This window comes from Cynocephalus volans, chromosome 2, assembly GCF_027409185.1.
Source record: "Cynocephalus volans isolate mCynVol1 chromosome 2, mCynVol1.pri, whole genome shotgun sequence".
In the NCBI taxonomy this organism is placed as follows: Eukaryota; Metazoa; Chordata; class Mammalia; order Dermoptera; family Cynocephalidae; genus Cynocephalus; species Cynocephalus volans.
Window position 1 is genome coordinate 45,628,705 of NC_084461.1, and position 23,954 is coordinate 45,652,658.

A 23,954-nucleotide genomic window follows, 5' to 3' on the forward strand; every position below is an offset into this window, starting at 1 on the left:
ATCCCAGCAAATATCACTGGATCACAGTGTACAAAAATTACAAACCAAAGCAGTATAAGTGATACAGTTGATGTAACTATTATACATTTCATAAGGCCTTTAGAAGACAATTCTAACTGGAAACGATGACACCTTCCAGAATCTGGCCAAGTGCTTCTCCTGGAATTAAAATGAGTCCTAAAAAAAAAAAAAAGAGAGAGAGAGAGAGAGAGAGAAACACAGTTAAAAAATAATCATCTGATTGTATGGAAGATTCATACATTGATGCAATTCCCTCTGCTCTAAACATATAGCAAACGTAGATTTAAGAGACAGAGAGAAATTTAAAGTCATGATAATTATCTCAACAAACCTGAACAATAGGTTCAAAAGCAATTCAAACCTATGGAGTAGGGCTAACACCATAGGCCTACTGGACTCCAAGGCAGTGATGAAGTGTTGCTACTACACAGTAATGGCACCTCAGACAAACCAGGAACTTAATCCACACAAAACAGAAGATGGAAGCTGTCTTATTGAGAGAATATTATTAGCTAGCTTCCTGGATTTATAACCCATCACTAGAGGCATGATTATAGTGACAAGAGTTCATAGAGACTTGTTAACAAGAATTGAACCCACCCATTGGGTTTGTGAATGGATGTGCAATATTTAAATCTCACAACAAAGTGGGACTCCAGAGTAGCTATTATGAGACATGATTTTCCTAGAACTATTGCACAATAGTCTCTCAGTCATCACTTATTGGATTGACTTGTCATTGTCATCTAGTTATCCTTAGGGATCCTTTATAGCTAATGACCCTAAACAGGTCTGTCCTGGGAAGGCTCTACAGTTCTCTCAGTGTTACTTCCTTTCTGAAGACAAAAAAATCATTTTGAGATGTCTGGCTGTTGGCTTTTTCCAGGTTCCGATACAGGCAGAATTCTGCCCCCACCCCACATCCCTAAAGCATTTTAGCCATTAACTGAATTTATTGTTTGGTATTCTCCTCTCATTGCTATCTTCTAATCACTTATTCCTAAGGTGAAAACTTGGATGTCCTGTTACATGCAGTAGGTACTGTGTGGTAAACGCCAGGGCTCTTCTGAGTCTGTCTACCTGCGCTCGAATGCTGACTCCTTTGCTTACCAGCTGTATGACCTTAGACACCATTTCCTTACTTGTTAAACTGGGGAAATAATGATACCTGGCTTGTGGGATTGTCATGAGGATTAGTTGGGATAATTCATGTTACAAGTTTCGCATAGTATCTGGCATATAGTAAACGTTCTACATTTGAAAAGAAAAAAAGACGTGATTTTCTATTCAAGCATGAGGGATGACAAAGGGACAAGCACAAGAAGAAGCGAAAGGAGGAGAAAAAGGACGAGAAGGATGCTGTGGATTTGATGTCCCCACAGAGCTAACTGAGACTTAATCCCCACTGTCACAGTGTTAAGAGGGTGGGAAATCCTGATATGGTAATTGAAAGGTGGGGCCTTTAAGAGGTGATCAGATTGTGAGGACCATTTTGAGTGGATTAATCTATTGATGGTTCAATGTTGGTCATGGGTATGGTCTGATGGCTTTAAAAGAAGAGGTCATGAGAAGCTCTCTCCCTCTCCAGCTCCACCATCTGCCATGGGAGATCCTGCACTGCTGTCACCACCAACAAGGCCCTCACTAGATATGTTCTCTAGATTTTGGACCTCCCAGCCTCTGAAACTGTGAATAATAAATATTGTTTCTTTACAAATTTACCAGTTTTACAAATTTTACCCAGTTGCAGGTATTTCTGCTATAAGAGAAACAAACTAATACAGAGGAAAAGAAGAAATGTAGGTAGAAAGTAATCAGATGGAGCTAGCACAGTAAATTCATACATTGTTGCAATCACCTCTGTTCCAAATATATATCAACGGTAGACTTACACAGGAATACAGCAAGAGAAATATAAGACAAAAACCAAAAAGAAACCCCATCGACATCAGATTAAATTTATATAATAGAAGCACCTGACAAAGACTTGAAAAGAAGCAACTTTAGAATGCTCAAAAAGATAAATGACAAAAATGAAGTGTGCCATAAATGAAGAAGAAAAAATGAAAAGAGAAAGGATTAATTTATGCAGATTAAAAAATAATGAAAGAAGATCTGGATATTAAAAATATAATCGTTGAAATAAAAACTCAAATCTCAGAATAATCTTTAGACTAGAGGCAGTTGAAAGTAAATTAATGAATTGGCACTGTGTTATTCACACAGTATGTAATATAAAAAAGAGTAAAAGAAGAATTATTAAAATAAGAAGTTAAAAGACAATAAGTACAGTGAAAACACCTGGTAAACACTACCTCAGCCAGGTGATCAAGTTCAAATTGAAAAATAGTCAGTCATGTAGTAGTATGTCCCTTTTGATGTGATGTGATGAAAATGGCACTTTACTTCTCTGGTCTTCCTTCCAATACCCATAGCCCCAGTCTTATCATGATAAAAACATCAGATATTTTCTGACAGAGAAACATCCTACAAAATACCTGAGCAGTAGTCATCAAAACTGTAAGGTCACAAAAAAAAAAAAAAAAGGAAAAACTGAGAAAACGTCATAGCCCATAGGAGCCTAAGGAGACATGACAATTAAATATAATGTGGTATCTTGAATATTTGAATAAGTTCCTGGAACAGAAAGACAGTAGGTAAAAATGAGAAAATCTGAATTAACTATTGACTTTAGTTAGTAATAATGTATTAATATTGGTTCACTTATTGCAACAAATCTACCATATTAACATAAGATGTTAATAAGAGGGGAAACTGAGTGTGCAGTATATGGGAACTCTCTGTACTCTCTGCAAAATATTTCTGTAAATCTAAAACTGTTTTTTAAAAAGTTTTTTTAAAGAAGAAAAATATAATGAGAATGGAATAATAGGATCCACAAAAAGTTTTATAACAGTTGAGTAAAATATAATGGAAGGAATACCAGAAAATAAATATTTGAAAAATTACAGCTGATAAGAAATTTACACAATTTAAGAAATATTAGTCATGGGAATAAAAATACACTGCAACTACTGAGAAGTATTTTTAAAAATTCATCTTTACACATAAGGAAACAAGGTAGGAAAATTGCATAATATCAAGAATAAAGCAAAAATTGTGAAAGCTACTAGAGAACATTTTACTTGCAAAAGAATGATAATTATACTGAGAGCTAGTGTTTCAAAACATATAAATTTAATAAACTAGACCAAACACATACACACACATATACACTATCCTGAGGAGTTAGAGTAGTGGACTGTCAGTGGATAGTTGAAATCTCCTAAATCAACCAAGGGAGAAAGAATGAACAAAAAATTAGTACATTAAGAGAAGACAGGATTGGGGGAGGGCAGGGAGAGGAACAGAAGCAAAATAAAAGTATAAAGTGTAGTAAACAGAAAATACAAAAAAGAAGTTAAATATTATTTAAATATATCAGAATTCCCAATAATGGTAAATGAACAAAGCTCAACTATTTTTTTAAAAAATCAAGTTGGATATTTTTTAAAAGGAAAGATTGAAAATTAAATAGTGAAAAAATATGAAGCACAATATTGTGTATCATAAATTATATCTAGTGACAGTGTATAAAATAAATCATATAAAAACTGTCCAGATTTCAAGGAGAAAATTTAAAATCCATAAACGGGGTATTTTAACTCAGCTTTCTCAGGAACATAAACTTATCTTACAACGCTATTACACATATGGAAAGTATTAACAGATTTGAATGCTCATGTATTTTAAAAGAGAAACAAAAGCATATATTTTAGAAACTCAAAATCTCTTCCCAATTCATGGCTTTAAGAATACTGTGGTTATGAGAATTAAAGATACTTAGAATTGAATAATAATTAAAATAATTATAAAAATTATATCTAAATATATAGGATGCTACTAAAGAAAATCTTTTTTTTTTTTTTTTTTTAATTTTATTTTGTCAATATACATTGTGGCTGATTATTGCTCCCCATCACCAAAACCTCCCTCCCTTCTCCCTCCCCCCCTCCCCCCCAACAATGTCCTTTCTGTTTGCTTGTCGTATCAACTTCAAATAATTGTGGTCGTTATATCTTCTTCCCCCCCCCCCCGGTTTGTGTGTGTGTGTGTGTGAATTTATATATTAATTTTTAGCTCCCACCAATAAGTGAGAACATGTGGTATTTCTCTTTCTGTGCCTGACTTGTTTCACTTAATATAATTCTCTCAAGGTCCATCCATGTTGTTGCAAATGGCAGTATTTCATTCGTTTTTATAGCTGAGTAGTATTCCATTGTGTAGATGTACCACATTTTCCGTATCCACTCATCCGATGATGGACATTTGGGCTGGTTCCAACTCTTGGCTATTGTAAAGAGTGCTGCGATAAACATTGGGAAACAGGTATACCTTCGACTTGATGATTTCCATTCCTCTGGGTATATACCCAACAGTGGGATAGCTGGGTCGTATGGTAGATCTATCTGCAATTGTTTGAGGAACTTCCATACCATTTTCCATAGAGGCTGCACCATTTTGCAGTCCCACCAACAATGTATGAGAGTTCCTTTTTCTCTGCAGCCTCGCCAGCATTTATCGTTCATAGTCTTTTGGATTTTAGCCATCCTAACTGAGGTTAGATGGTATCTCAATGTGGTTTTGATTTGCATTTCCTGGATGCTGAGTGATGTTGAGCATTTTTTCATATGTCTGTTGGCCATTTGCATATCTTCCTTAGAGAAATGCCTACTTAGCTCTTTTGCCCATTTTTTAATCGGGTTGCTTGTTTTCTTCTTGTACAGTTGTTTGAGTTCCTTATATATTCTGGATATTAATCCTTTGTCAGATATATATTTTGCAAATATTTTCTCCCACTCTATTGGTTGTCTTTTAACTCTTTTAATTGTTTCTTTTGCTGTGCAGAAGCTTTTTAGTTTGATATAATCCCATTTGTTTATTTTTCCTTTGGTTGCCCGTGCTTTTGGGGTCACATTCATGAAGTCAGTGCCCAGTCCTATTTCCTGAAGTGTTTCTCCTATGTTTTCTTTAGGAAGTTTTATTGTTTCAGGGTGTATATTTAAATCCTTAATCCATTTTGAGTTGATTTTAGTATATGGCGAGAGGTATGGATCTAGTTTCATTCTCCTGCATATGGATATCCAGTTATCCCAGCACCATTTGCTGAAGAGGCAGTCCCTTCGCCACTGAATAGGCTTGGTGCCTTTGTCAAAGATCAGCTGACAGTAAGTGTGTGGGTTGATTTCTGGATTCTCTATTCTATTCCATTGGTCAGTGTGTCTGTTTTTATGCCAGTACCATACTGTTTTGGTTATTATAGCTTTGTAGTATAGCTTAAAGTCAGGTAGTGTTATGCCTCCAGCTTTATTTATTTTGCACAGCATTGCTTTGGCTATGCGTGGTCTTTTATTGTTCCATATAAATGTCTGGATAGTTTTTTCCATTTCTGAGAAAAATGTCTTTGGAATTTTGATGGGGATTGCATTGAATTTGTATATCACTTTGGGTAGTATGGACATTTTCACTATGTTGATTCTTCCAATCCAAGAGCATGGGATATCTTTCCATCTTCTTGTATCCTCTCTAATTTCTCTCAGCAGTGGTTTGTAGTTCTCATTATAGAGATTTTTCACCTCCTTGGTTAACTCAATTCCTAAGTATTTTATTTTTTTGGTGGCTATTGTAAATGGGCAAGCTTTCTTGACTTCTCTTTCTGCATGTTCACTATTGGAGAAAAGAAATGCTACTGATTTTTGTGTGTTGATTTTGTATCCTGCTACTGTGCTGAAATCATTTATCAATTCCAGCAGTTTTTTTGTAGAGGTTTTAGGCTGTTCGATATATAGGATCATGTCATCTGCAAACAGGGACAGTTTTACTTCATCTTTTCCAATCTGGATGCCCTTTATTTCCTTCTCTTCTCTGATTGCTCTGGCTAGTACCTCCAACACTATGTTGAATAAGAGTGGTGAGAGTGGGCATCCTTGTCTAGTTCCTGTTCTTAAAGGAAAAGCTTTCAGCTTTTCCCCATTCAGGATGATATTGGCTGTGGGTTTGGCATATATGGCTTTAATTATGTTGAGATACTTTCCCTCTATACCTAACTTATAGAGGGTCTTTGTCATGAATGAGTGCTGAACTTTATCAAATGCTTTTTCAGCATCTATAGAGATGATCATATGGTCCTTGTGTTTGAGTTTATTAATATGGTGTATCACATTTATTGATTTGCGTATGTTGAACCAACCTTGCATCCCTGGGATGAATCCCACTTGATTGTGATGAATAATTTTACGTATGTGTTGCTGTATTCTGTTTGCTAGTAATTTAGTGAGGATTTTTGCATCTATATTCATCAAGGATATTGGCCTGTAGTTTTCTTTTTTGGTTATATCTTTACCTGGTTTTGGTATCAGGATGATGTTTGCTTCATAGAATGAGTTTGGGAGATTTGCGTCTGTTTCAATCTTTTGGAATAGTTTGTAAAGAATTGGTGTCAATTCCTGTTTGAATGTTTGGTAAAATTCTGCTGTGAATCCATCTGGTCCTGGGCTTTTCTTTGTTGGGAGCCTACTGATAACAGCTTCAATCTCCTTTATTGTTATTGGTCTGTTCAAATTTTCTACGTCTTCACGGTTCAGTTTTGGGAGCTTGTGTGTGTCCAGAAATTTATCCATTTCCTCCAGATTTTCAAATTTGTTGGCATATAGTTGTTTATAGTAGTCTCGAATGATTCCTTGTATTTCAGATGAATCAGTTGTAATATCGCCTTTTTCATTTCTAATTTTTGTTATTTGAGTCTTCTCTCTTCTTTTTTTTGTTAGCCATGCTAATGGTTTGTCTGTTTTATTTATCTTTTCAAAAAACCAACTTTTTGATTCGTTGATCTTTTGAATTGTTTTTTGGTTTTCAATTTCATTCAGTTCTGCTCTGATCTTAATGATTTCTTTCCGTCTGCTAACTTTAGGTTTGGATTGTTCTTGTTTTTCTAGTTCTTTAAGGTGAAGTGTTAGGTTGTTCACTTGCCATCTTTCTATTCTTCTGAAGTGAGCGTTTAATGCAATAAATTTTCCCCTCAATACTGCTTTTGCAGTATCCCACAGGGTTTGGTATGATGTATCATTGTTTTCATTAGTTTCAATAAATTTTTTGATTTCCTGCTTGATTTCTTCTTGGACCCATATGTCATTAAGTAGAATGCTGTTTAATTTCTATGTGTTTGTATAGTTTCCAGAGTTTCGTTTGTTATTAATTTCTAGTTTTAATCCATTGTGGTCTGAGAAGATACATGGGATAATTCCAAATTTTTTTGAATTTATTGAGACTTGATTTGTGACCTAATATGTGATCTATCCTGGAGAATGATCCATGTGCTGATGAGAAGAATGAATATTCTGAGGTTGTTGGGTGGAATGTTCTGTAGATATCTGCCAATTCCAATTGGTCTAGAGTCTTGTTTAGATCTTGTGTTTCTCTACTGATTCTTTGCCTAGATGATCTGTCTAATATTGACAGTGGGGTGTTCAGGTCCCCTGCTATTATGGTATTAGTGTCTATTTCCTTCTTTAGGTCTAATAGAGTTTGTTTTATAAATCTGGCTGCTCCAACATTGGGTGCATACATATTTATGATTGTTATGTCTTCTTGATGGATCAGTCCTTTTATCATTAAGTAGTGTCCCTCATTGTCTCTTTTTATGGTTTTTAGTTTAAAGTCTATTTTGTCAGATATAAGAATAGCTACTCCAGCTCGTTTTTCTTTTCTGTTTGCATGGTAAATCTTTTTCCATCCTTTCACTCTTAGTCTGTGTGAATCTTTATGGGTGAGGTGGGTCTCTTGTAGGCAGCATATAGTTGGGTCCTGCTTTTTGATCCAGTCAGCCAGTCTGTGTCTTTTAATTGGGGAATTTAAGCCTTTAACATTAAGAGTTGTTATTGAAAGGTGTTGATTTATTCCTAGCATTTTATTGGTTGTTTGGTTGTCTTAGGTGTCTTTTGTTCCTTGCTTTCTGATTTACTGTTTGGTTTCTGTGTTTGTTGGTTCCTTAGGTTGTAGATAGTGTTTTTGTTAGCTTGTTTTCTCTTCATGAATGCCATTTTTATTATACTAGCGGGTTTAGATTTTTCTTGGGTTTTTATGGCAGTGGTAGTTATTTTTCAGGAACCAAACCCAGTACTCCCTTGAGGATTTCTTGTAAGGGTGGTCTTGTGGTAGTGAACTCCCGCAGTTTTTGTTTGTCTGAGAAATATACTATTTGCCCCTCATTTCGGAAGGATAGCCTTGCAGGGTAGAGTATTCTTGGCTGGCAATCTTTGTCTTTTAGTATTTTGAAAATATCATCCCATTCCTTTCTAGCTTTTAGGGTTTGTGATGAAAAGTCTGATGTTAACCTGATTGGGGCTCCCTTATAGGTGATTTGACGCTTCTCTCTTGCAGCTTTTAAGATTCTGTCTTTATCTCTGAGTTTTGCCAATTTGACTATGACATGTCTTGGAGAAGGTCTTTTTGGGTTGAATACATTTGGAGATCGTTGAGCTTCCTGGATCTGAAGATCTGTGATTTTTCCTATACCTGGGAAGTTTTCTGCCACTATTTTGTTGAATATGTTTTCAATGGAATCTCCATTTTCCTCCCCTTCTGGAATACCCATGACTCGGATATTTGATCGCTTATGGTTGTCTGATATCTCTCTCAGATTTTCTTCCATGTCCTTGATTCTTTTTTCTTTCTTTTTGTCTGCTTGTGTTATTTCAAACAGCCCATCTTCAAGTTCAGAGGTTCTCTCTTCAACTTCGACAAGCCTGCTGGTTAAACTCTCCGTTGTGTTTTTTATTTCATTGAATAACTTCTTCAGTTCAGCAAGTTCTGCTACATTTTTTTTCAGGACATTGATTTCCTTGTACATTTCCTCTTTCAGATCCTGTATACTTTTCCTCATTTCATCATGATGTCTAGCTGAGTTTTCTTGTATCTCATTCAGTTTCCTTAGAATTATCACTCGAAATTCCTTGTCAGTCATTTCAAGGGCTTCTTGTTCTATAGGATCTAGAGTTTGAGATTTATTAACTTTTGGTGGTGTACTTTCTTGATTTTTTGTATTTCTGGTATCTTTTTTTTGGTGTTTATTCATTGTGGCCGGGGGTTTCACAGTTCACCGGTTTAAGACTAATGACTAACTAGGATGTTGCTGTGGTTGCCAATTTCGTATGGCTCCCTCCGTGACTGCTCAGTTGGCCTCTAGTGCCTTGTGTGTGTGGTTGCCTCGGGTCTTGGGCTTCTCCGGGGAGCCACCTTTCTGGTCAGCTTGGACTCTGCTGGGCTGGTGGATCACGTACCACAGGGTGTGTGATCTCTGTTGAGCCTTCACTTCCCGTGCAGGACTTCTCCCTGTTCCGTGTGCTCTGGCCCAGGCTGTTAGATCGTGCAGTGGCGACCCCACCGGGTGTGTGGTTTCTGTCGAGTCTCCGCCTCCCTGGCCGCACGTCTCCCCACTCTGTGCGCACTGTGCTGGGCTGGGGCGTGTCTTCTGCACCCCTCGTCTATCAGCTGGGCCTTCAAGACCCTGCTCGGCACCGCCTTGCCCAGGAAGTCTACCAGGTTTCTGCTGGGCACAGACGACCGGTCTCTCTGGGTGCCTTTGTAGTACTATGTAGATCTTTCTCGGGTCTTGTTCACATTTGTATCCCCCCAGTATAAACCGAGTCTAGCGCCCACCTGCAGCCTGGTCTCCGGCCGGTTCAAGCGGACCTGGGAACTCTCCTACCACACTATTCCCAACCAGAAATTCGTTAGGCTTTTTTCCAAACTGGTGGCCGCAGAAATGGTGTCTGCCTCCCAGTAACAGGGAGTTTACCTGGGGCCGGAGTCCAGGGTATGGTGGAGTGACGGGTACTTCCTTGCCCTCCCGACACTGGAACGGGACACCCCCGCCACCAGCCCCGCCAGAGAACCACGGAGGGAGTTGGAGCCGAGGCCGGTCCACAGGCTCCGGATAGCCCGGCGCCAGGCCAAGCAAGTGGGAGAGCTCAGTGATGGCCGAGCAGGGCGGAGCTGCCCGCACCTGGGAAAATGGAGGCAGCACCGGGCGGTGAGTGGCCTGGTGGTGCAGGCGGGAGCCGCGTGGGCATGCACCCCCCGAACAGAGCTATGCCAGGGATCACTCACAGTGCTGTGCTAGGTCGGGTGCTTGCTCTCTGTCTCTGGTTTGCCGCCTTTCCCAGTTCTCGGCCGCTGCCGCCTCGGGCTGTTCAGTCGCGGCGTGGCTCGGGCGCTCCCAGGAATCTTCTTTAATGCCGGCCTGAAACCTCGAATCCTGAATAGGGCAGCTGGCCGCCTTCAGCGCGGCCCCGGCCTCCGGGATCCTGGCTGCATCCACAGCAGCCCTGGCGCCGTGTTCCCTGTTTCGAGACTCGCTTTTGCAGCTAAGAAACAGTTCTTTTCCTGCTCCACACTTCAAAGCTGTTGCCTGTAAATGAGGCAGCCTCTCCTGCCGGGGGGCAAAGTGGCGGTCACCCCCCACGACCGGTCAGCAGCAGCAGTCCTCCCTTAAGAGATGGCGAGAGGAAGGTCCACAAGTTTCCTGGCTGCCTGAGGCCCAGTGGCCACCTTTTTCACCTCAGCTACTCCGCGCCAGCCGCGGCAGCCGCCGCCATCTTGAAAAAGCCGAAAATCTTTAAATAATGATACCTCCATCATAAAGTTGTTAGGAAAATTAAATGAGTTAATATTTAAGTGCTTGAACAGCATCTGGGCACAGAGTAAACACATGAATGTGCATAAAAGGTAGACATTTATAGACAAAATAATTTATTAGAAAGCAAAAAAGGATAGAGTGTCTCAGGAAGTATATATCCTAGAAAGGGATTGCTAGGGCTTTGGGATTTAACATACTTTAGTCTACTCTTTCTCTCGGTTCTTCTCCAGAATCTATCAGGTTACATGACCACCACAATGTAAGAGAGTTCCATTTTCTTCATGTAGCAGCTTATACTTTCTAGCATTCATCAGACTAATTTCTCTGGTTCAGTGTGTCCTTCCAGAACTATAGAATTCCCTTATCAAGAGTCATAAACTTGAAAAGGCCTTATAACTGCCTCATCATAGCAAGTGATGCTGCATGACTTCTGAAGCTGGGTCATAAAATGTGAATTTGGCTTCTTCTGGGATCTCTCACTCTTTCAGAATGCTTGCCTTCAAACTCAGTCACCATGTTGTGAGAAAGCACAGGCCAGATGGAGAGGCCATGTGTGGGTGTTCTAGCAAACAGCCAGTATCAAAAGCTAATATTTGAGTTAACAAGCCTTCAGTTGATTCCATCCTCCATACTTTGACCACTGTGAGAGGAGCAAGCCCTGCCCAAATTGCATGTCCATAAGCAAAATAAATTTTCTTGTCATGCAGCAATAGATAATTGGTACACCTCACATAACCACAAACACTTGATATTATCAGCTGGCTTTCAAAATTTTGCCATGATGGCAAACATAAAGTAGTACCATAATGCTTTATTTTGTATTTCTCTAATTTCAAATGTAACTGAGCATTTCTTCACATAATTCTTAGCTATTTGGGATACTTTTTCTGTGTGTGTGAACTGCCTATTATTTCTGTTAGGCTTCCTGAAATTTTTGTGTAGATTTTCCAAGAATTTCTTATTTATTCTAAATATTAATCTCTTGGATTTAGATATGTTACTTACCTATTAATGCTTTCTACAGTTTCCTTCATAAAACAGAAATACTTGACTTGATATAATCTAATCCGTAAATTTTCGTTTCATGGTTTATACTGTTGCAATCTTGTTTAAGAAACATTTTTCCAACTCTCTGTCACAAAAATATTCTTTCATTTTTAACATCAACTGTTAATCTAATCACATTTTATTAACCCGGAAATCACCTTTCTACATAATATGAGATAGAAATCCAAATTCATTTTTCACAAATAGAGAACGAAATTTGCCATCACATCGACTGAGCAATTATCCTTGCAGTGCCTCTTTTATCGCATAGTAAGTTCCTATATATAATCTGTTGGTGAGTTCTCTATTCTGTTACACTGGTCTATTTATCTGTACTGAGGAAATGCTATGCTCTTTTACAACTATGGTTTTTGTAGCCTGTCTTAATGTGTACCCCAATGCTCTTTGTTTTAGCTATCCATGCCTTATTCTCAAATGTAAATTTTAGAATCAATTTGTAATTTACTAAAAAAAATAAAAATTACTGCCATACTATTGATTATACTTGCATTGAATTCATAGATTATTTGAGAAAGAAATCACATATATGAAGATAGTCATTTCATCCATTAACATGGTACATCTTTCAATTTATTCAGTCTTTCTTAATACTGTTGTATAGAGTTTTAAATTTTTTCATGAAGTTCTTGAGCATCTCTGTTAAATGAGTTCTTGAATTATTTAGTTTTGTGATTACTTTTTACTTTATTATTTAATTTTAAATGTAGATTATTTTTCTTGAATATTTGCATTTATTCTAACAGTTTAGTTGTTTTACTTTTTGTTTCATCTTTGTTTATTTTATATTTATTTATTTTATGCTATTCATTTAGATATAATTTAATTAGTGGATAATAGCTCTTTTGTAGGCCCTTCCAGTGCACGAATGTTTATTTACTCATTCATTAAAAAAATTGAGGACTGAATATGAAGCACAGTTCTTACTCCAATGAAAGTTATAGTCATATTCTATTATTTTGTATGAAAATGTCAGTCTGTACTAACTGCAAAAGGCAGAACAAGGGACAGAAAATCTAGTTTTTGTAGTTTTTTCTTGGTTCTGCAACTGATTTTCAGAGCAACGATAAGAAAATTACAATCTCTTCATATCTACTTATTAAGAAATATTATATTGTAGTAGACAGGTCAATGGTTTTAGAGTCACGTACAACAGATATTATACTCAACCTCAATTCAGCCACCTGTATGTATACGTATGTGTGTGTGTGTATTTAGCACACATGTCTCTGGAAAAGTTACTCATTCTCTTTAATCATCTTCTGTAAAATAAAACAATAATATCTATATTTTGGGTGGTTGTGGAAATTGAATATATGTACAATTTCTGGTACATAATAGGTGCCCAGTAGAGAACACACATTGGTTTCATAATTTATAAAATGAGAGGATTGCACTAGATTGTTGTTTGCAAACTTTACTATGCCTTGCATAAGCTGCAGTGTGTAAAACATAGATTGCTTGTGCAGAGTTTCTGATTCAGTAGGTCTGGAGGTAAACTGGATATCCACATGCAAAAGAATAAAGTTGGACCCTTATCTTACACCATATACAAAAATTAACTGCAAAATGAATAAAGATCTAAAGGTAAAGCCTGAAACTATAAAACTCCTAGAGGAAAAAAGCATAAGGAGAATGCCTCATGACACTGGATTTGACAATTATTTCTTGGAATGACACCAAAAGCATAGGCAATAAAGCAAAAATAAGGCTGGCCCGTGGCTCACTTGGTAGAGTGCGGTGTTGATAACACCAAGGCCACGGGTTCGGATCCTATATAAGGATGGCCGGTTTGCTCACTGGCTGAGCGTGGTGCTAACAACACCAAGCCAAGGGTTGAGATCCCCTTACCGGTCATCTTCTTTAAAAAAATAAATAAATAAATAAAAAATTAAAGCAAAAATAGATAAATGGACTACATTGAACTTAAAACCTTTGGTACACTAAAGGAAACAATCAACAAAGTGAAAAGGAGTATCATCCACCCTAAAGAAAGATGGAAACCCTGTCATATGCTACAATATGCAAGAGACTTGAGGATATTATGCTAAGTGAAATAAGCCACTCACAGAAAGACAGATAGTGAAAGATTCCAATTTTATGAGGAATCTCAAGTAGTCAAAACTCAGAAATGAAAGTAGAATGATGGTTGCCAGGGGCTGGGGAGAAGGGAAAAAGGAGAGTCGTTAAATGGACATAGAGTTTCAGTTCCTCAAGATAAAAAGTTCTAGATACTTGTTGCAAAACAATGTGCATATAGTTAACACTACTGTACTGTACACTTAAAAATGTTTAAGATGTATATTTTAGATGTATTTGTGTGTACATATAGGTGCATATGCCACATTTGCATACATTTTTCTAAAAAAATGGTTATTACAGATTAAATATACATATTTATTTATAAGCTATAGTATCTATTCAATAAATATTTTATACAATGTAAACCAAAAAAAGGAAAGAAAATGGCTTGCTTTTTCTCCGAAGTGCTATTCTCAGAGGCCTTAAGAAATGGTGCCGCTATCACATAACCCAGAGAATATCCAACCACTCCTGAAGCTTCTGCAAGACCTATAAATGAATACTGAATATCAAACAACTTCTTAAGCCAGCTTGTCATAAGATGATAAACATTGACTGAAATAAACTACCTCTGAAATCTTTTTGTAGCATTCTGTATCAGAGTTCTCCAGAGAAAGAGAACCAATATTATATATGTATAATACCAATATTATATACACACACACCCCTATGGATTTTAAGAAACCATTTCAAACAATTGTGGGACCTAACAAGTTCTAAATTTGTAGGGCAGGCCAGCAGTTTGGAAATTCAAGTAAGAGTTGATGTTACAGAATTGAGCAGAATTGCTTCTTCTTTGGGAAACCTGAGGCTTGGCCCTTAGGACCTTCAACTGATTGGATAAGGCCTGCCTACATTATGGAGGTGATCTGCTTTACTCAAAGTCTACTGATTGTAAATGTTAATCACATCAAAAAAAAAAAAATAGCATCACAGAAATATCTAGATTAGTGTTTGGCCAAATAACTGGGTGCCATAAGTTAGTCAAGCTGTCACGTAAAATTAACCATCATGCATATTGACCAATGCGTGTATTAGAGAAACTCAGATAATTTAATTATATAATTCATTATACCTTATTTAATCAATGTATCTATGTACTATAAATAAATATGTTTATCTTTAATATAAATATGCACCTTATTTCACTTTAATTTGTGGTACTACAGTAAGATGATACTTTAACATTATGATAACCTTTCCATCCTTCACCTTAGCTGCCAGCATGGCAAGATGTGGCAATACAGTACACTTTTCTCTGCAGTATATAGATATGTGTTTTAATTGTTATTAAGTGGAACCAAAAGTAAAACCGGCAGATTTTCTGCCACTTTTGACCAATGCTAATAAATTGTTGCAATTTTTTTCCTAAAAGCAAACACAAATATGAATATTATCTACTTTAGTTTATTGGCATGACTTTTCTTATTTCTGCTGGAAAATAATTATTTTTCGTGCAAAATTCTATTTTCTTTTAAGTAACTTTCACAATAAATATATAGAAACAACTTTATTATTTTTTTCAGAAATGGTAATTAGATAATCCTGAACAGATAGAGGATCTATCAGGACCAGAATCTACTGCAATATTAGAAAGTACACATTATTCTGAGGTATATCCAGGATTACTTACTGTAGGATATAGTAGCAGAAGACATTGTAAATAGGGGATACTATACTGTGTTCATTTAAATAACATATCATTTCTCTCCTTCATAGGATGAACATTATGTTTTCAATTAACTTCAAAATATCGGAGACCCAAAAAAGATCGAGTTAATATATGTAAAGAGCTTAGCATGATGATAATTGTTTCAGTACCACACTGACTGTAGTACTGAAGAGGTATAAAACAATGTCCTATTCCTCTTATGGACATGATGGCAGCAGCTGCCCACCTGCATCCCCAAAGTTCAAACATGCAATTTACTCAATCAATTCAATCCAGTAATTTTACATTTTTTCCTAGAGAAATGAACATCAGCCTACATAGCTTAATATGACTATATATACGTATAATTTTTATTACTTATTTTCTCTATTGCTCTATATATTTTCAGTGACCTTCAGATGACTTGTCTCATCTCAAGCACCTCCTCAGAATTCGACGGCTCAACATGATTTTAAAGTTAAGCATACCAGTTACCATTTATTACCATGTTATCAAAAGGCTTAATAATTAGCACTTCTATATCAGTTTAAATATGCACACCAATATATAAAAGCTTAATGAAAATTCAAAGTGGGTCAATTGTATTAGAGGGGGAAAAAGCTTGCCTAAATACGTACCAGATGAATGTGTGGCAACGCTGTCATCAATATAGGTTAATCCAAGAATATAAATAGGCATTCCTGCTATTCCCTGCACAGTCTGCCCAAGGATGAAGAAAGATACATATTTTGATTGGAATGATAATGCGCTTCTCTGGCAAGTTTTGATAACCATTGATTCTTGGCAAATATCTTTTGAAAAGAGGATAATTATTTTTGTAAATAGAATTCAGAAGTTAAACATACAACAAACATGCAGTACTCTTTTTAAAAATTTTTCTTCTGTTTATTTTCATTTTCAAATTATTCAAACTATTTCAAATTATATTACTTATGTAATTTTATTAAGTTATATATATATTTTTATTGTAGTATTCTTCATCAGATATTTTACTTCTTAAAAACTCTTTCCATCATTACGCTTTTTTCTTTTAGTTAATATTTCATTTACATTAAATGTAGTAGTACTGTACACAATTATCATGTTCTCAGAAAAATGCAGTGATAAAAGAAAATTTGTGGGAATACTGGAAAAGATACATGTATAAACCAAAATATAAATGTGCATGCACAATTGTATACACACACTTAAGTGTGCATAGATATGTTTGTATACATATATGTTTACACACTCACAACACATATACATACATAAGTCTTCTTAAATTTGGCATCTGGTTGACCTGACTTTGGACCCCAAGATAAAATTATTTCTAATGTTCTGGATTACCTGAATTATCAAAGATTACCTTCTGAGTTTAGTTCTGTGTCCTCTTTATATTAACTTTATATCACTCTAATTAAATAATTTCTCATTTTAGACTCACTAACTTCTAGAACACAGATTCATAAGCACAAGGCATTACACAAAACCAATTTCTTTCTGTTAGAGTTAGTTATTATATGGTCATCCACTAGATTTTAAATTCCTTTAGGTCACAGTATATGGACATTTCTTATGCTTTTTTATTCACATGGTTATAGAACAGTAGTAAATAAATGTGTAATTACATTTATTATTAGATCGGTAGATACAGGCAATACTATTAGACCATGTTGATTGTGACCATTTTGGTTGAAATTTAACAAATGCTCTTAAAATATTAGGGTGGAAAGCTTATTAAAGTGCAGATTGCAAAATAGTACACGAATGGAAATTTTCAACTGGCTTAGTATCCATATGGGACAATATGTTACTCCATATCAAATGGGAGGAAGTCTCTAGAATTGTGATTCAAATGCTGATGGTTCAATTTTATATAGACATACATATTAACTTGTGGTGAGATCAGTATCAGTGTGATATTTCCAACAACCTGCCCTCTTAATTCCTTGAACTCCTCTCCTCTCACACATTGTACTCCACCCACCTCAGCTACTCATTTTAAATGTCAAAATAATAACTACAAATCTTCCCTAATTGCAATTTCAAGCATCTACTCTAACCACCACTGTCTTTCCAGCTCACTCTTTCTAGTAACCCAATTCCAACAATCATTAAAACTCACCGAGGCTTATAATCCATTTACTCTGTTCCTTTTCACTGTCCTAATGTTCCCTTCATGTCCTTACTTCTCTCATTATCATAAGAACACTTTTAATTTTCTTGCTCTCTTTCAGGTCATGCCCCTGGTAAAACTGCAGCCCTAGTCAAATTAACTCTTTCCCCCACTCTATACCTACACACTTTTAAAGCTGAATGTGGCTGAAGAAAAACACACAACCTTGCAAATCCTACTTAGAATTCAAGATTAATAAACTCAAGGAGGTCCTGCATGCTCCTGACAGTCAAAAAATATATCCCTAGTCTATTTACCCTTCTGCTTACCCAGAAAATGTAACTTGTTTGATTTCCTTCTCCTAGGGATAACAGTCCTAAGCTTCCTAGCTTCCTGTTGACCAATATCTGAAAGCAAATATTTTTGACCAATAGACCCAAACAAATCTTTTGGTGCTCTCTTGCATACTAAAAGCATCTCTCTTTTGGACTATAAATTATATAGTCATACTAAGTAGCAATCAAGAGAGTAGAGAATTTCAAGATGGAGAGAGTTGCCAGTATTACTAAATGCTGGTGATTGTTCAAGAAATACAACAATAAAAAGTTTTCATTGTATTAAATAGCATGAATTGCATTAATAACTTGGTGAAAATAATTCTGTTGCAGCATTTAGGGTGAAAGGCATATTAAAGTGGGCTGAAGAAAGAATAGCAGATAAAATCAGGAAGTATGGACAATTCTTTCAAAAATTTTGTCCATTAAAATTAGGAAGATATGTGAAGTTCTAAAAAGAGAACTGCAGAACATGTCAATTATTGCTTCTATTGTTTAAGAATGGGAAGAACTTGAGCACATTTAAGTGCCAGTGATAGGAGAATGTGCAGAAAGAGGAGGGAGAAAATCACAGTGGAACGAAGTCCCCAGGGAAGCACAGAATACAGAATGTTTAGCAGGGGACATCTCTTCCATTTTAACAGGAAGGAAGAAGCAAAGAATATCAACCTGCAAATATGGGTGGAATTATAAATTCTATGTAAAGAAGTGAAGGAAATTTTCTTTTATGACATGTATTTCCCATCCAATGCAAAAGATAAGAATTAAATGAGGAAAATCTGAAATCCTTGTTGTGAATTATGGAAGAGAGTAGACTAAAAAGAAAAACTGTTTTCAGGAGAACAGATCCATCATAGAACACAACTGACAAATGAGGTCGACAGCAACAAATTCATTATAGGACTAATCAGCAGGCTATGTGTAACAGGTAAAGGAAAGATGTGTGGTTGGATCAAAAGTTTTACAGGGTGGGACAAGAAAGGACAGTGGGACAACATAGCTTAGGATAATGATTAGAGTGTGTTTGAAAAATGCTAGTATTTCATATTAAGGAACATAGAATCAGCTATAAATGAAGAGAAGTAAAAACAAGGAAAATCTGATAAAGGGAGAAAGTAGGTACTACTGTACTGGAGGTTCCATTGAAAAGAAAGAACTTTTCTGTCTTTGTTATATGAGTAACTTGGAAGAATTGGTGGGTATAGTCAGAGAGCTGGGTAATAGACATTTAGGAAGTCCTCAGTAAAGTGAAAGTGTGCTGAAACCATGGGTGTGTGTGGTGGTCACTTATATGTAGATCTCCAGGAAATAAAGATCAGAATGTGATGGAGGTGTTTTCATGAACTTGTGGAGAAAACTCAATTTTAATGTCTTGAAGATGTGAGTATGATACCTATCTGTTATCTGAGTTACAGGGGCTGGAGATTAACAGGTCATGAGTACAGATAACTAGGATGGGGTTTGGGGAGGAGAGAAAGAGAGTAGGAAGTGGTTGTAAATGGACTGTAGCAGAGAGGTTCAGACCACTCATAAGAGAAGATGAGCATAACAGCTGACTGGAGATTATAGAAGGAGGACAGAGTCAGAGAGACATGCAGAAAAGAAAAAGAGAAGGATAAGAGAAAAAAGGATAAAATAAGAGAATATAGAAACTGTGTGTGTGTGTTTGTGTGTGTGTGTATAAACTAAGACATGAACATAGAGTAGAAAAGTCATTATGTAAGAACTAAACTTTCAAGCACAATGAGTAAAATATCTGCATAGATAGATGTATGAAATGAGCACTTGTACTATAAAGACTGTTTACTTTATTTCTACTTCTCTAATACTAAGTGCAGTCACCCTGTAAATGCCCTACAATTCATCTAACACCTATTTAGATCCAGCAATCCCACTTCAAAAGAATGGAAATCATTATGTTGAAGGGATACCTAAACTCCCATGTTCGTCACAGAATGAAACCAACCTGAATGTCCATCCACAGACTACTGGATGAGGAAAATGTGGTATATACACACAGTGGAATACTACTCTACCATTAGAAAGAATGAAATTCTGCCATTTGCAGCAACATGGATGAGCTTGGAGAAAATGATGTTAAGTAAAATAAGCCAGACACGAGAGAGAAACACTGCATAATACCACATGTCCTCACTAATAAGTGGATGCAAAGAAAGAAAGAAAGAAAAAAAGAGAGACAGAAAGAAAGAGAGATAAAGAGAGAAAGAAAGAGAGAAAAGACCACAAAAGTATGTTGAACTTCCAGGAGAGAATGAGTCTGTGCTTACTAGAGGTCGGTGGGGGAGAGGGTGAGGGGGATTGGGGAGAGATAGGTTTGGGGCATGAAGAATAATTACTATTTGTAATAATAAATATGCTAATAATATTGACTTGACCATCTCATGTTATACACAGCTGATGGTAGTCAATGCTGTACTCCAAAAATATGTATAATCAATTATGCTTCAACAAAAAAAATAAATAAAAGTTTGAAAACTACTCTCTTTAAGTATATTAGTATCCAAAGGAGGATCAATAAATCAGTAGCTTTCTAAGAAACACATACACAAAAATATAGTTCTGTGAAATTTCAAACAGCCTTTATCTAGTAAGAATAGTGAAAAGATTGTGGAATAAATTGAAAATAAAAAACAAATTGAAGAATCACCAATCTTTTTAGATTCAAATACTATGTCAAAGAGCAGCTCCCATTTTGGCATGGTAGGAGTAGCGAGAAAAGGAGTCTGACCCTTTTTTGTATGTGTCTTCCACAATGTGTTTTAATTAATCCCTTTATTCTCACCTCAACACACAAGGCGAGAATAAAGGGATTAAGACACATTGTGGAAGACATAAGGAATTACTGAAATTCTCAAGAGAGTCATAATATATATAAATTGATGAAAGAAAAACAATTTCACAAAATAAGTATCCCAGAATATTCTTTCACCTCCTCCCTGGGCTCATCTCTTATATGCAAGGGTGTATGATTATGACATATAAGTTCACTAGGGAGCTACAATTAATTAGTAATCTTGGTCATGTAAATTGATATGCATGGATGGATATGCAGAGAGACAGGAATCACAGTCTATTGAAGTTCCTTGAGCCAATGGTTTAAGTAAATACTGATTGAATGTATGACAGTATATTTAAAAATTTTACCTTCAATTTCTACCTTAAATTCATAATTTCTATTATTAAAGAATGGAAAGGCAAAGAAAAGTGACCCAACTCCAATTAAAAAGGAGGAAACTGCCATCCCTGTTGTTCTTTTTGCTCTCCCTCCACAGTGTGCTACAAATATTGCTATCAGGCCAGATGAAATATCGTAACTAGATTGCAATACTGACTCCTCAATGATTTTCAGATAATAACCCTTATGAAAATTGGCAATGATCACATCTACAAGACCAAATACCATACCCGAAATGTAAAAAGAAAAAAGAAAGCAAGAATATGCATTTAAGAGACAAAATAGATCACAATTAAAATTATTACAAAGCAAAACGATTTACATTGATATAAGTTTATTTTACATTATTCTGATGTTTAAACACTGTAGGCATATGAGGATTCCCTTTCTAAAATAAGCCAGGCACAGAAAGAGATATACCACATGTCCTCACTCGTAAGTGGGGGGAAAGAAAGAAAAGAGAGCGAGAGAGAGAGAGGGAGAGAGAGAGAGAGAGAGACAGACCACAATAAAACACTGAACTTTCAGAAGGAGAGAAAAGACCTACAGTCAACAGAGGTGGAAAGTGGGGAGGGGGAGGGGTTAGAGAGTAATTAGATAAGGGATACAAAGAGCAATTATGATATGTAATAATGAACATGCTAATACTGTTGATTTGATTATCACATACTATATACAAATACAGATAGTCAACTCTGTACCCCATAGATATGTATAATCAAAAGAAATTAAATAATTTTTTAGGAATAAATAAATAAAAATAAAGCACAAATAGGCCTTAACCTCTATGAAATATTTGCTAATTAAATTTGTGAAGCTATTTTTTAACTACCTTGATGAGTAATTTACTGAAGAATACTGACTATTGTATCATCTCAGTACTGATCCTTATTTTAATGTATTATATTTCAATTATAAAAAATTAATAAGTAACCTAATAAATGTTTATTTACCATCTAGAATAGGAAATAAAACATTATCAAAGTATTTGAAGCCCAGCATGTCCTTCCCAAACACATTCTTCTCCCTCCCCTCCATACCCAGTATCCTGTATTTGAAGTTTCCCATTTTTGAGCCTTTCAGATAATGTATAAATCCTTAAACAATATAGAATATTGTTTTTCATGTTCTTGAACATTAAATAAATGCTATCATACTATATGCATGTCTATCTCTAAGAATCCAACTAGAAAAAAAAATCATAGTAAGTGTTTGAAACAAAAATAAACTGATATAGGGATTGGTTACAAAAGCAGTACATTTATTGGAGCGAAAAGGAAAATGGTTACTAATCAAAACTCATGATATCTATATAACCAAAGTTTCTGAAGCACGGGCTGCTGCTACTACTGTTGGAACTGCAATTGCTACCTCTTTTTGCAGGAAGCTACGAGCCCATACCCTTCATGATGCTATGAGAGGCAGCTCACAGTCACCTGCTATTTCTGCTGCTCCTGCAGTTGCCAGAGCCAGAGCCCAGAAGCACTGCAATGCTGAGTCATCCACTGTTGCTGCTGCTGATGGAACCACATTTATTCCTGAGCATATATACAGGAGCTTTCAGTCACCCAGCATTGCTCCTGCTGCCAAAAATGCCACTAGAAACAGAGAGAGAAAAAATAGAGGCTTCCCTTTGCCTCTTTTCAAATCTACTGTCAGTCTGTCGCTGGCAACACCTAAGTGGAAACCAGCTGGCAAGGAACGCTGGGAAGTGTAGTTTACAGTCCAGAAGGGAAGCAATGGAGTTAATGGTCAACAGACACATAACTTGAAAAGTTCACCCTTTAGACTACTCAGGATACATTTTCATCCTTCTTTCCATATTTAGACTTCCACAACAAACAAATAGCAACATCATCATACTTCTGCCTAATATATTGCAAGTATCATTCTTACAAGGATGCTCTTACTCTTTCCCAAAAAAGAGAGACACAGTCCAATCAGTCACCAAATTCATCTCAGGGTGATGTTAATCCTTTTAGTTTAGTCACAAACCTGAATAGATTTTCTTTAACCTAAAAACTAAATTGCAAAGGTAACTGCCAATAATTAAGCAAACATATAGCAAGCCTAAATAAACTTGAGAGAATTGTATTGCCGAAGAAACCACAAGCTAGACTAGGAGCCACAACTAGTTTAACAGACCAATATTATCGAGAAACAAGATATAAAAACTTTGCTGCACCCAGGAGAAGAATTTTCTTCAACTCTCACTTGAGATGTGGCCAAGGAGGATAATGGCTAAGGCAGGAATTAAGTCCTGTCAATAACTTAGTCTATCTGCAGGATGGAGGTATTAATTTCCCTTCTAACTGAGGCATATTCTGTAATCTAGAGACAAATTTTCAAGGATATCTACCTGACATATAGTATGAATAGAAAAATAAAATAGGAAGGGAAAGAGAAAGGGAAAAAATAAAGAATTGGAATACATATATATAAATAAGCACACACAAATATATGTATGTTTATGTGCGTACACATGAAACAAAGAGAAAGTATGTAGCTGCTACAATTTTTATTACTCTAAATGTTTATGAGACTGCACTTAATATATAAAACTTCCTTCTTCTACTACTCACCCTCTCATCTACTCCTTGATCTCAGATAACAAATACACAGGTTGCTACCTCAAAGCATATTCCCCATCCTATAGGACAACACCCAATACTTGTTTATTATTGTCTACTAGCTAGAGTCTTATCTGAGTCTTCAACAGGACATCGTAATTATCTACAAGGCCGAGCTTCTGGTTATTGAGATACGTAGTAAGATCAGTGAATTCCATG

At 36.1% G+C, this 23,954-nt stretch overlaps 1 protein-coding gene across 1 annotated transcript in view; it reads right to left on the reverse strand.

Annotated features, from left to right (window-relative positions):
- The window catches only part of LOC134370492 (uncharacterized), a 90,652-nt gene that overhangs the window by 49,339 nt on the left and 17,359 nt on the right, over nt 1–23,954 (reverse strand). Inside the window, exons 3-5 of the mRNA XM_063087593.1 lie at nt 21,670–21,686; nt 21,135–21,413; nt 14,257–14,353 (exon numbers count right to left, since the gene is read on the reverse strand). Of these exons, the coding sequence (XP_062943663.1) occupies nt 14,257–14,353; nt 21,135–21,413; nt 21,670–21,686 (393 nt within the window). The remainder of the gene's footprint in view (nt 1–14,256; nt 14,354–21,134; nt 21,414–21,669; nt 21,687–23,954) is intronic.